Here is a 13920-nt window from a genome sequence, read left to right as displayed (position 1 = left end):
ACATGTGAATAGATTGCGTGGAACAGGTTGTGATGATCGAGTTTCTTACAAAACTAGAACGCAAGAATCTGCCGCTGTATGACAGAAACTTCACAGGCGTAACAGAAGAGGTGAGTCATGCATCAAAAATGTCAAATGTAAGCATGCAGATGGTAATTGGTTTCGATGTAATGGATGAGATTTATTGGAGGTTCTTTTACAAGACAGATTCTCATCGTCCGTTTCGTTAACGCCTCTATGATACAGCATCGCAATACTTAGTGAGACCTGCCATAGCGTGCAAAACATCTAAGTCGTCTTGAATCATAACTTCTTGTTGTCCAACGTCAAATGATTGCTTTTTTATGACATGTTTGCTAATAACATGAAAGGTTGTTATTCTCTAATGTTATTTCACGAGTCTGAAATATTTGTAATACACACATGATCATCTGTGATCAGCGGCGGTGCACTTCGCTGGATGTTGCAAAATAATGAGATACAAATTATATCGTTCTTTTGAACTTAAAAACTATAACGATTTTGTTGATAAAACTAAACAAAAATGGACTGTACCTGTTTTCGTGAAAGAGAACATTTATTATCATCACGATTGTGTTTTCAGTTTTTAATGGTTGCTTTATCGTGGGAGTCACATTGCTGTTAAATACAAATGCCCAATGCGCTGAAGGGCGTGGTGGCCGACTTCCCTAAGAGGTCATAGCTGTCCCTTTAGACAAACAAGCCGCGGTCGGGATAGCCATCATTTATCACGGTTTGTTCTGAGGATGCGGGCACTGCTTTCTGTTGTATTGTAAATGAACACGCCCGCGTTGTACTGAAGACAATGCAGTGTGAGCCTGCAGTCGCTTTAGGCGGAAGGCTTCCTGTTGCGCAAGCAGCCGACTTTTGAAAACGCCATCTGGATCATTCTCCGGAATTTTGTTGGGTTGGCGAGTGCGACGGGGAGGGGCGTGTCTACTGGGGTTGGTCGCCGGACGCAGATGCGCGCTGACTATTGCGACGAAGTGTGGGGGCTCTTCCGCTATATTTTAGACGAACAAATTGCACTTGACTCAGCCATCCTATTATCTCCTGTTGCTTAGTTGGCTATACACTCTTTTGTGTTGGTATAGGAGCGTCGCCTTGAGGCGGCCAGAAGGTGGAAGGCCAGCTGCTACAGACTGGTGCCAGAAAAACAGCAGAGGGCGGAAAGTCTTGTGCTGACAGTAGCCAGCACGTGTCGCTAGGCATTCAGTGGCAGTGGCAGCTGGCAATGTGAAACACTGTTTGCTCTCCATAGGTGAATTGTGGGAGGGAGGCTGGAAGGAGGGGGAGGCGTGAGAGACGGGGGATATGAGGGTCTCGATTTTCGGCAGTTTACGATTGTACATTGAGGAGAGTGGAAGTTCAACTACCGCCCCTTTGCAGTCTTTTAGGACAAGGATTTTCCCGGTACATGTGCTGCATTATTACAAGTGCTGGTTATTTCACTCCAATCTCGAAGTGTAATTAAAACTGTGATGCATTTTTTGCATCAGTTACAGTATCGTGTATTGGTTTCAATTACCTGGACTGCAGGATGGTTTGTGAGTAGGCGTCTGTAGTGAACTATGACGTCAAACAATGATAGATACAATGTGCTCACAGGTAATATACTTTTTAAACTCCTCTCTGTTCAATACCAGCATCAACGTCAGCTCAACATATCTCCCGCCAAAAACAATAAAGACAGTACCTTACATTCCAGCCATTTTTCCTGCCAGCTTGTAGATGAAGGGTAGAGTTTGAGTGTGTCTGTCACTTGTTTCGCGTGGTATTGCGAAATTTTTTCCAGCAGGATAACACCAGCTGTACAGCATCGTCAGTTTTTTAGTATATTGTAATTTTATGGGTCCTTGTGTAGCGCTATGCATATAGTTGTGTAATGAGGCCCGATCTTTAAGATAAATTACGTAACTAGAACCTATCTGTACTTTATCTTCGTGATCAAAATAATTATCTTACGCTAACCTTCCTATGCTGCTTCTGGACAGTTTCCAGGTGTTGGGGGCTGCACTTGGGCTTTCCATCCAGGAGGACCATGGTTCAAGTCCCGGAAAGGGTACTGCAAATTTTAATTTCCTACCAATTCCTGGGTGGGGGTGGGGTGCGATTCCAGTATAGCCCTGGGACAAAGAAATTCCCAGCAGAATTCAAATTTCCCACTAATAGGGTAGGTTAAGGGATGGGAAGGGGGCTGGAGCCCACGTGCAGGCTTGAAAAAAAAAGTGAATCAGTGAGAGTGAGGGTTGGCTTGTTTGGGGGCTGAGTTGGGCATGGAGGTTGACTAATAGTTCAATTTTATTAATTTACATATCAATTTGATATTTAAATTGGACTGAGAACTGCATCTCCCTACTACTATAGATAAAAAATATGCTCATCAGTTGAGACCATAAACAAAATGGCAATGCATGAAGCGGCGCTACGCTGCCTTTGCTCCAAAGGAAAAGTTAAAAGCGAAGGGGCACCTTCAGGCAGTGATGTCTTGGCGACGGTGTTCTGGGAATCTGAGTGGGTTATTCCGTTTAATGAACTGCTTCAAGGTGCAACCAACTTTGCGGTACATTGTGCTATTTTCAGAAAATTTAGGAAACAACTTCAGTGTGTTTGTCTCTACAAAAATACAAACGAGCTTCTCTTTCTCCAGGACAACGCAATGCCTTACACAAGTCTTCGAACCCGAAAGGAGCTCAGAAAACTTGTTTGGACTGTTCTTCCTCATCCACTGTACAGCCCAGATCTCGCACCCTCCCGACTTCCATCTATTTGGGCAATAAATGATGCACCCCAGTGAAAGCAGTACGTCGATGTTGGGGAGATTATTAATGCAGCAAGACGTGGGGTCCGACGGCAACCAGTAAAGTGGTAACATGCGGACGTAGACGAAGAGGAGATCAATGTTTAACAAACTGTCGGCATCCATGTCACTGGGGATGGAGCACACACTCGGATGAAGGAAGGGTGGAGAATGAAAGGAATCCTTCCGGCTTCGCATTATGCGATTTAGGCAAATCTCGTAAAACCTAAATAAGGACGACAAGACACGGGTTTGACCCATCGTCCTCTCAAATGTGAGTCCAGTGTGCTGACCTCTGCACCACCGTGCTCGGTCTGCGGGCATAGAGTCAGTCCGAGTAATGTTGCCCAAGGCCGTCGCATTGAACAGAGATAGGTAGAAAAATAGGGTTTTGTAGCCAAAGAGTGGGGTATTATATAGTGTACTGTAATGTTGAACGAAACCAACCTGCTTTCAAAAATGAAACGCAAATGTGTTGCATTATTTATTGAACGCCCGTCGTAATTCTGCTCTAACGAAAATCAACATTGTTGGAAAATATAATTCCCATGCAACTGCACAACTTTTCATCTCCTGTTAAGAAAGCAGATATTAGTATCAACGAATTTTATTTTAGAATGAACATTTTCTTCTCCTCAGTGCATTCTCTTTATACCCAGGTTAACTTTTGTTATTAGAAACAAATTTGTTGCTGTTGACTGGCAATCGCGTAGTTCGCTATCTAGCATTAAAATATTCGAATTGCGAAAGTGTCACCTCATATATCCTGCGAATGTTTTCATTAGACTATTATAATGAAAAATGAGCCCACAGATTTTTGTTAGAAACCGGCTATAATAATTAAGTCAATTTTGCAGTTGTTCCTAAGTGAAGATTGTAGTTTTGGTTACATGCAAACGTCTTATGACAAATGAGATACAATTATTTTCCACCCTGTACGCTAATTGAGAAATTCCACTCTTTATAACAAAAGATGTGTAAAATTATTTTGCTGTTGCAGATTTACCTGGTGCTCTGTGGAATTCTAGCCATGGTACTCGTTGTAAATTACATTCTAGTCGTTCCGATGGCCCTTATTGGAGCACTGTTCGTGTATGTGTCTAGACTTTTCATGACGACAGCGACAAGCATCAAGAGACTTGAGGGTATCCGTAAGTACACCTCCAGCAAGTGTATGAGAAAAACTTTTACCAACCTTTTGCGAAAATTCCTCAACCAAAATAAAAAAAGAAGTATGAAAAATTTTCGTTTTTCTGTTTTTAAGGGAATAAACTTTTGGGAAAGATTCAAGTCATAAAAGCCTAACAAGCGTTGAAAATATTCTCTGTTTGCTTCTACACGTGTATGCACTAGCTCGATCACCAAAACTAAACAAAAGTTTTGTTCTTTGGGGCCTAAAATGCGAAATGTCTTCTAATGACATGATTATTATGAATATCAGCAAGCTACACTGCTCGTCATATGGGTTTTATTTTATAAACCACTCACGATGAGTTCGTGAAAGCTTGAATGACAATGGATCAGTGATGTTACATGTTTACATAGTTATCGCTGTAGGTGATGTGCAGAAATATTTACCTTTATAGGTGTTTGTTCTAATTATGTTTTTGACTGGAATTTGTTTGTTTTATTTCAGATATTTATGTTATATTTATATTTTTTGTGATAATTTTGTTACTGTCCATGATTTGTAATGTTTTCTTGTTGTTACGTCTCTGTTGTGTACTCTTCATGTTGTTATCACTGTTGCTATGAATATCTATTACTTAGCGTCTTTGATTTATTACTTCACAGTTTTCGTACTTCATAATGTTTCCTATGTACTTTTTGTGCTTTAGCTCGTTTTGTTTCTCAAGGAAATAGAAATATATTCAACTGCATAAAGCAAACCCGCAAATTTACTGAATGAACAAACTACATAAAGCACATAAAGTACGTAGAAACTTTATTCACATTATAAAACAAGAAACTGGGTAAAGTAATACGTCAGAGGCATTTAATAATGCATATCCATATTAACAGGGATAACGCCTTGAAGAGTATACAACAAATACATAACACCAAGAACACATCACAAATCATAGACAACAACAAAATTATTATGAAAGAACAGAAATATAATATAAAAATCTCAAGCAAAACCGAAACAAATTCCAGGGAAAACCTGATTAGAACAAAACTTATAAAATTAAAAAAACAGAATTTCTACACATCACTTACTTATAATGGTAACTATGTAAATATGTAATATCGCTGATCCACTGTCATACAAGCCATCAAGAGAAAAACAGCACAAAAAAAACCGACTAAGTCAAATATACGCCTCCAGGGTACATCTAAGGAGAAATTAATAATTCTAAAAAGACAGGACATGGCAGTAACGATATTATCTGAAAGGTAAAAACACCAAACGAATTATTACAACTTTTCTGCTCATAGTTGCAGAACATTATATTAAGACAAACAACTACTTATGTATTTACAGAGCACCTGATGATGGCAGCATGCCGAAACAGGGTCATTGTGAGTGACGTATAAAATAAAAACCATTTGAAGAGCAGTGCAGCTGGATGATATACATAATAATAATGAACAAAAATTGGATGATTCGGCCATCTTATGCTTGGGCACGCGTTTTCATACACTAATGCACTATCCCGGCATCACAGTTTTCAGGGCACTACATGTAAATAATATCACGTAGTTTACGAATTAAATAACCTGCCAAGTTAAAATGTAACACTTATCATGAGCAAACTTAACTCTAACGAATATTAAATATAAATATTTTTCCAGAGCAACAAATTGCCATTCATGATACAGTAAGTGCATTAGCACATTAAGTTCTACAGGTAATATCATTCGATGATGTAATGAAACTTACTTTAATTAGTGTGTATAAACTATAGCTATTGAATTTTACCTCTAGAAATGTTGTACGAGAACTCTGACTATTATTTAAAAAAAGAGGGACTTCCAACTACACTCCTGGAAATGGAAAAAAGAACACATTGACACCGGTGTGTCAGACCCACCATACTTGCTATGGACACTGCGAGAGGGCTGTACAAGCAATGATCACACGCACGGCACAGCCGACACACCAGGAACCGCGGTGTTGGCCGTCGAATGGCGCTAGCTGTGCAGCATTTGTGCACCGCCGCCGTCCGTGTCAGCCAGTTTGCCGTGGAATAGGGAGCTCCATCGCAGCCTTTAACACTGGTAGCATGCCGCGACAGCGTAGACGTGAACCGTATGTGCAGTTGACGGACTTTGAGCGAGGGCGTATAGTGGGCATGCGGGAGGCCGGGTGGACGTACCGACGAATTGCTCAACACGTGGGGCGTGAGGTCTCCACAGTGCATCGATGTTGTCGCCAGTAGTCGGCGGAAGTTGCACGTGCCCGTCGACCTGGGACCGGACCGCAGCGACGCACGGATGCACGCCAAGACCGTAGGAGCCTACGCAGTGCCGTAGGGGACCGCAGCGCCACTTCCCAGCAAATTAGGGACACTGTTGCTCCTGGGGTATCGGCGATGACCATTCGCAACCGTCTCCATGAAGCTGGGCTACGGTCCCGCACACTGTTAGGCCGTCTTCCGCTCACGCCCCAACATCGTGCAGCCCGCCTCCAGTGGTGTCGCGACAGGCGTGAAGGGAGGGACGAATGGAGACGTGTCGTCTTCAGCGATGAGAGTCGCTTCTGCCTTGGTGCCAATGATGGTCGTATGCGTGTTTGGCGCCGTGCAGGTGAGCGCCACAATCAGGACTGCATACGACCGAGGCACACAGGGCCAACACCCGGCATCATGGTGTGGGGAGCGATCTCCTACACTGGCCGTACACCTCTGGTGATCGTCGAGGGGACACTGAATAGTACACGGTACATCCAAACCGTCATCGAACCCATCGTTCTACCATTCCTAGACCGGCAAGGGAACTTGCTGTTCCAACAGGACAATGCACGTCCGCATATATCCCGTTCCACCCAACGTGCTCTAGAAGGTGTAAGTCAACTACCCTGGCCAGCAAGATCTCCGGATCTGTCCCCCATTGAGCATGTTTGGGACTGGAAGAAGCGTCGTCTCACGCGGTCTGCACGTCCAGCACGAACGCTGGTCCAACTGAGGCGCCCGGTGGAAATGGCATGGCAAGCCGTTCCACAGGACTACATCCAGCATCTCTACGATCGTCTCCATGGGAGAATAGCAGCCTGCATTGCTGCGAAAGGTGGATATACACTGTAGTAGTGCCGACATTGTGCATGCTCTGTTGCCTGTGTCTATGTGCCTGTGGTTCTGTCAGTGTGATCATCTGATGTATCTGACCCCAGGAATGTGTCAATAAAGTTTCCCCTTCCTGGGACAATGAATTCACGGTGTTCTTATTTCATTTTCCAGGAGTGTATTTACTTGGGTTTGAAGAGAGCCCTCCCAAAATTAATGAATATATTTTTATAAACAAATATATTTCTGAGAAACAAAATACATTGAGACCTTAATATAAAATGTTTTTATTTATTCTTTCATCATAGACTACGCAGCCTGACGATAACAGTGAAGCAACAAAAGGGGGGGCGGGGGAGGGAGGAGAAAGCTAAATGAAACTTCAGGAACTCAGAGAAAGTGTGATGTTATTTCAGTGATTTTAAAATCGGGTCAAATGTAAAAAGAATTTCTCAGTATGAGCCCACTTATGGGTATGACGTTGCATTCCTTCTGGCCTGAACGAGAGCACTGATTCCATTTGGAATGGTGGAATTAAGCCATTGTTTCCTCTCCTGAGATAAGTTGGCCCCAACGGTTGTAACAAGCCCTTGATATACTGGATTCTGGCTCCTGAGCTAGTCTTGCACATGTTCTATCACTAACTGCTCTGGGGATCTTGCTGGCCACAGGACCAGGGTATCAGTGCGACTATAACCCCATATAAGGACTTAATCTCAAGGTCACATCTGGTGTCAGCTTACACTGCCAATCAATTAGGATTATTAATAAGAACCCCCACGTCCAACCCTCCCACACATGGTGAACCAACCCTATGCCCGTGCATCTTGAGCAATTATGCAACTAATAAATGTCGGGAAAATAAGGCCAGCAAGTGTAGAGGCCTCCCTTGCCTCTGGAGCTATTGTGGGTATTGGGCAAGAATTTTCTCCCCTCCCATTCTCTTGAAGGCTAATAAGAATCAAGCTCCCACCTCCCTCTTTTATAACTAGAGCAAATTCGTGAGCCTCATCATTCGAGATCTGTGCACCACAGAGAGAGGATCATCAACTGCACAGTTGTTTTACTTAAAAAATGGCACTAGATATTACCGTAAATTACGAGGTAAGACACTTCGACAGTACAGTGTGTGATTGTGACGGGGCTTAATTACTACAATTCAAACACATCTACATCCATACTCCGCAAGCCACCTGACAGTATGTGGCGGAGGGTGCCTTGAGTACCTCTGTCGGTTCTCCCTTCTATTCCAGTCTCGTATTGTTCGTGGAAAAAAGGATTGTCGATATTATTCTGTGTGGGCTCTAATCTCTCTGATTTTACGCTCATGGTCTCTTCGCGAGATACACGTAGGAGGGAGCAATATACTGCTTGACTCTTCGGTGAAGGTATGTTCTCGAAACTTTAACAAAAGCGCGTACCGAGCTACTGAGCGTCTCTCCTGCAGAGTCTTCCACTGGAATTTATCTATCATCTCCGTAACGCTTTCGCGATTACAAAATGATCCTGTAACGAAGCGCGCTGCTCTCCGTTGGATCTTCTCTCTCTCTTCTATCAACCCTATCTGGTACGGATCCCACACTGCTGAGCAGTATTCAAGCAGTGGGCGAACTTGCGTACTGTAACCTACTTCCTTTGTTTTCGGATTGCATTTCCTTAGGATTCTTCCAATGATTCTCAGTCTGGCATCTGCTTTACCGACGATCAACTTTATATGATCATTCCATTTTAAATCACTCCTAATGCCTACTCCCAGATAATTTATGGAATTAACTGCTTCCAGTTGCTGACCAGCTATTTTGTAGCTAAATGATAAGGGATCTATCTTTCTATGTATTCGCAGCACATTACACTTGTCTACATTGAGATTCAATTGCCATTCCCTGCGCCGTGCGTCAAATAGCTGCAGATCCTCCTGCATTTCAGTACAATTTTCTATTGTTACAACCTCTCGATACACCACAGCATCATCCGCAAAAAGCCTCAGTGAACTTCCGATGTCATCCACCAGGTCATTTATGTATATTGTGAATAGCAACGGTCCTATGACACTCCCCTGCGGCACACCTGAAATCACTATTACTTCGGAAGACTTCTCTCCATTGAGAATGACATGCTGCGTTCTGTTATCTAGGAACTCCCCAATCCAATCACACAATTGATCTGATAGTCCATATGCTCTTACTTTTTTCATTAAACGACTGTGGGCAACTGTATCGAACGCCTTGCGGAAGTCGAGAAACACGACATCTACCTGTGAACCCGTGTCTATGGCCCTCTGAGTCTCGTGGACGAATAGCGCGAGCTGGGTTTCACGCGACCGTCTTTTTCGAAACCCATGCTGATTCCTACAGACTAGATTTCTAGTCTCTAGAAAAGTCATTATACTCGAACATAATACGTGTTCCAAAATTCTACAACTGATCGACGTTAGAGATATAGGTCTATAGTTCTGCACATCTGTTCGACGTCCCTTCTTGAAAACGGGGATGACCTGTGCCCTTTTCCAATCCTTTGGAACGCTACGCTCTTCTAGAGACCTACGGTACACCGCTGCAAGAAAGGGGGCAAGTTCCTTCGCGTACTCTGTGTAAAATCGAACTGGTATCCCATCAGGTCCAGCGGCCTTTCCTCTTTTGAGCGATTTTAATTGTTTCTCTATCCCACTGTCGTCTATTTCGATGTCTACCATTTTGTCATCTGTGCGACAATCTAGAGAAGGAACTTCAGTGCAGTCTTCCTCTGTGAAACAGCTTTGGAAGAAGGCATTAAGTATTTCGGCCTTTAGTCTGTCATTCTCTGTTTCAGTACCATTTTGGTCACAGAGTGTCTGGACATTTTGTTTTGATCCACCTACCGCTTTGACAAAAGACCAAAATTTCTTAGGATTTTCTGCCAACTCAGTACATAGAACATTACTTTCGAATTCATTGAACGCCTCTCGCATAGCCCTCCTCACACTACATTTCGCTTCGCGTAATTTTTGTTTGTCTGCAGGGCTTTGGCTATGTATATTTTTGCTGTGAAGTTCCCTTTGCTTCCGCAGCAGTTTTCTAACTCGGTTGTTGTGCCACGGTGGCTCTTTTCCATCTCTTACGATCTTGCTTGGGACATACTCATCTAACGCATATTGTACGATGCTTTTGAACTTTGCCCACTGATCCTCAACACTATCTGTCCTTGAGACAAAACTTTTGTGTTGAGCCGTCAGGTACTGTGTAATACGCGTATTGTCACTTTTGCTAAACAGAAAAATCTTCCTACCTTTTTTAATATTTCTATTTACGGCTGAAATCATTGATGCAGTAACCGCTTTATGATCGCTGATTCCCTGTTCTGCATTAACTGTTTCAAACAGTTCGGGTCTGTTTGTCACCAGAAGGTCTAATATATTATCGCCACGAGTCGGTTCTCTGTTTAACTGCTCAAGGTAGTTTTCAGATAAAGCACTTAAAAAAATTTCACTGGATTCTTTGTCCCTGCCACCTGTTATGAATGTTTGAGTCTCCCAGTCAATATCCGGCAAATTATAATCTCCACTTAGAACTATAACATGGTGGGGAAATCTACTCGAAATATTTTCCAAATTATTCTTCAGGTGCTCAGCCACAACAGCTGCTGAGCCCGGGGGCCTATAGAGACATCCAATTACCATGTCTGAGCCTGCCTTAACCGTGACCTTCACCCAAATCATTTCACATTTCGGATCTCCGTCCATTTCCTTCGATGCTATTGCACTTCTTATCGCTATAAACACGCCTCCCCCTTCACTGTCCAGCCTGTCTCTGCGGTATACATTCCAATCTGAGTTTAGGATTTCATTACTGTTTACGTCTGGTTTCAGCCAACATTCTGTCCCTAGTACTATATGGGCGTTGTGACCGTTAATTAATGAGAGCAGTTCTGGGACCTTTCTATAGACACTCCTGCAGTTTACTATTAGCACATTAATATTGTTATTCCCTGTTGCATTTTGCCTACTCCTACCTTGCCGCGTCTCAGGAGGCGTCTTGTCGGGCCTAGGGAGGGAATTCTCTAACCTAAAAAACCCCCATGTGCACTCCACACGTACTCCGCTACCCTTGTAGCCGCTTCCGGCGTGTAGTGCACGCCTGACCTATTCAGGGGGACCCTACATTTCTCCACCCGATAGCGGAGGTCGAGAAATTTGCACCCCAGCTCTCTGCAGAATCGTCTGAGCCTCTGGTTTAAGCCTTTCACTCGGCTCCAAACCAGAGTACCACGATCGGTTCTGGGAACGATACTACAAATAGTTAGCTCTGACTCCACCCCGCGAGCGAGGCTTTCCGCCTTCACCATTCCGCCAGCCGCTTGTACGAACTGAGGATGACCTTTGAACCCAGACGGCAGGAGTCATTGGTGCCGACATGAGCAACAATTTGCAGTCGGGTGCACCCAGTGCTCTCTATCGCCGCCGGTAGGGCCTCCTCCACATCTCGGATGAGACCCCCCGGCAAGCAGACAGAGTGAACACTGGCCTTCTTCCCCGACCTTTCCGCTATTTCCCTAAGGGGCTCCATCACCCGCCTAACGTTGGAGCTCCCAATAACTAATAAACCCCTCCCCCCGTGTGCCTGCTCGGACCTTGCTGAAGGAGCAGCCACATGTCCACTCACAGGCAGAGCGGGCGATGCCGCACGGCCAGCCTCCACATTGACCCTCCGCCTCGTGCGCCGCGAACGCCGCTGAACCCGCCACTCCCCTTGGGGAGGGGGTGGCCCAACCGCGCCCGGTACCCGCGAAGATGTCTCGACAGCAGGGACAGTGGGTGAAGCATGTAACACCTGGGGTGTACCTTGCGACGCACCAGACTCCCCATTGCCGCTACACTCCGAGGCAGCAGCCCGAAGACGGCTGACTGCGGCCATCAACACGCTCAGCTGTTCGCGAAGAGTGGCCAGCTCCTCCTGCGTCCGTACACAGCAGTCACACATCCTATACATCCTAAGGAATCAACTTACTGAAGAGACTTAATCAACTTTTAACTAGACTGCTAATTCACTAAAGGCGGCTGATTATTGACTAAACTGTGATTGCTAGCCACTTCTAGTAGAAAACAATGAAAATAGCACTACCTGTCTCTGGACTGTATTGAAAACAAACACTAGCACTACTGGCACTATGGCTGACTAAAGGGACTCTCTCTGACTGCAACATGAAGGCATATCATGCAAAATAGCGGTTAATATTAACATAATTTATGACGTAAGACATTTTTCCACTAGCACGGCCGTGTTACTATAATCTAATGACCTCACAGCATGTTACACAAAATAGTGGTGACTACTAACATAATTCATAAAGCAAGACACTTTGACAGTACATTATGTGACTGAGGCGATACTGAATTACTGTAAATTAATGTCATGACATTTTCTATAAGCACTCCATCATATAACCACCTCCCAGTGCTGTTTACAACTAGTTGACCAATACTCTCCATATACCTATAGTTTCATTCTAACATACATGCAAATACGTTATTTTAAACCTTTAACAATTACTGAAGCAGATTATTTTAATAAAATACAGCAATATCCTGCATTAAAAATTTCCACAATGGATTGTTTAACAACAAATACATCCTGCTATCTACCTTCTGCAAGCACACCAATGTATGACTGCATCTCTCTATTGCTATTTACAATTCATTTTTCAAGAAGATACAATCATAAATACAAGACGGAGCAATCATCACAAAGCAATATTTAAACAAATTACATCTAAGTCCCTTCTAAACAGTTAGCACAGTGTGATATTCTAATAAATACAATGATATCTTATGTTAAACAGCTAGCACACTGCAACAAATAATCTCCTGTTACGAGGAATTTGAGCCACGATTATTTTAGTATTAAGAACGACAACGTCACTGAAAGATTGCCTGAGATGAGTGAGACACAACGGAATTATAAAAAAAAATGCCATGTGAAGGCGCAGCTAACATCACCACAAAGTCTACCACTGCCACGCTGCACAAGGAAGCACAACTGTTCACAGCCGCTCGACACCTTTGTGCCTCACATATAAGTATCATAACAGGTTGCAGTTGGAGAACCGCAGCTTGTAGGAGGCATCACAGTGGCAAGACGTAACTTCTTCCCGAAGAAGATGATCATCCCGTCCACACCCTGGTCGATCTCTTTTCCACATACCGGTAGTCACCAAGCATTCCAAACACTGCAGATAGGATTGTGGAAGTCACGTGTCCCAGCACCACCAACTGAGCGAGAGAGATTCCTTCACTGGATATTAAGTATAGTCCCACTCACGAAAGGTAGCAATCACTATATCGTTGCTGGCAGAACCGCAGAGTGGTGGCACTTTATCTCTGTGGGTCTTCCAGCTACGACCTCCCGAATGATATCTTTCATGTGTGGGATGATGATAAATAGCCGGCAAAGTCATTTCACTTGCTCAGCTGGTTGCAGCGACTCTGGAGCTTATGACTTCCGGTCTTGTCTCCAGAATGTGAAATGCTTGCTCGTTATTGATAGGTCCACAGAGAGTAGGGAGGACATGGATGGTTAGTCCCTCATGGCAGGAAGACTTCAGCGAGCTTTACATCTTGGTTTTGTATTGCCTGCAAGAAGCTGAGGTTCACAAAAAAAAAAAAAAAAAATTCAAATGTGTGTGAAATCTTATGGCACTTAACTGCTAAGATCATCAGTTCCTAAGCTTACACACTGCTTAACCTTAATTATCCTAAGGACAAACACACACACCGATGCCAGAGTGAAGACTCGAACTACCCCCGGGACCAGCCGCAGAGTCCATAACTGCAGCGCCCCAGACCGCTCGGCTAATCCCGCGCGGCGAGGTTCGCCAGATGGAAGCTGTTATGATACGCTA

General features: G+C 43.9%; 1 protein-coding gene across 1 annotated transcript in view; it reads left to right on the top strand.

Annotated features, from left to right (window-relative positions):
* Positions 1-13920, top strand: part of LOC126335905 (ATP-binding cassette sub-family C member 4-like) — a 221127-nt gene that overhangs the window by 145858 nt on the left and 61349 nt on the right. The window contains exon 16 of the mRNA XM_049999378.1: positions 3822-3972. Coding sequence (XP_049855335.1) covers positions 3822-3972 — 151 coding nt within the window. The remainder of the gene's footprint in view (positions 1-3821; positions 3973-13920) is intronic.

This window comes from Schistocerca gregaria, chromosome 2 (genome assembly GCF_023897955.1).
Source record: "Schistocerca gregaria isolate iqSchGreg1 chromosome 2, iqSchGreg1.2, whole genome shotgun sequence".
Taxonomy (NCBI): domain Eukaryota; kingdom Metazoa; phylum Arthropoda; class Insecta; order Orthoptera; family Acrididae; genus Schistocerca; species Schistocerca gregaria.
This window is presented reverse-complemented; position numbering and strand designations above follow the sequence as displayed.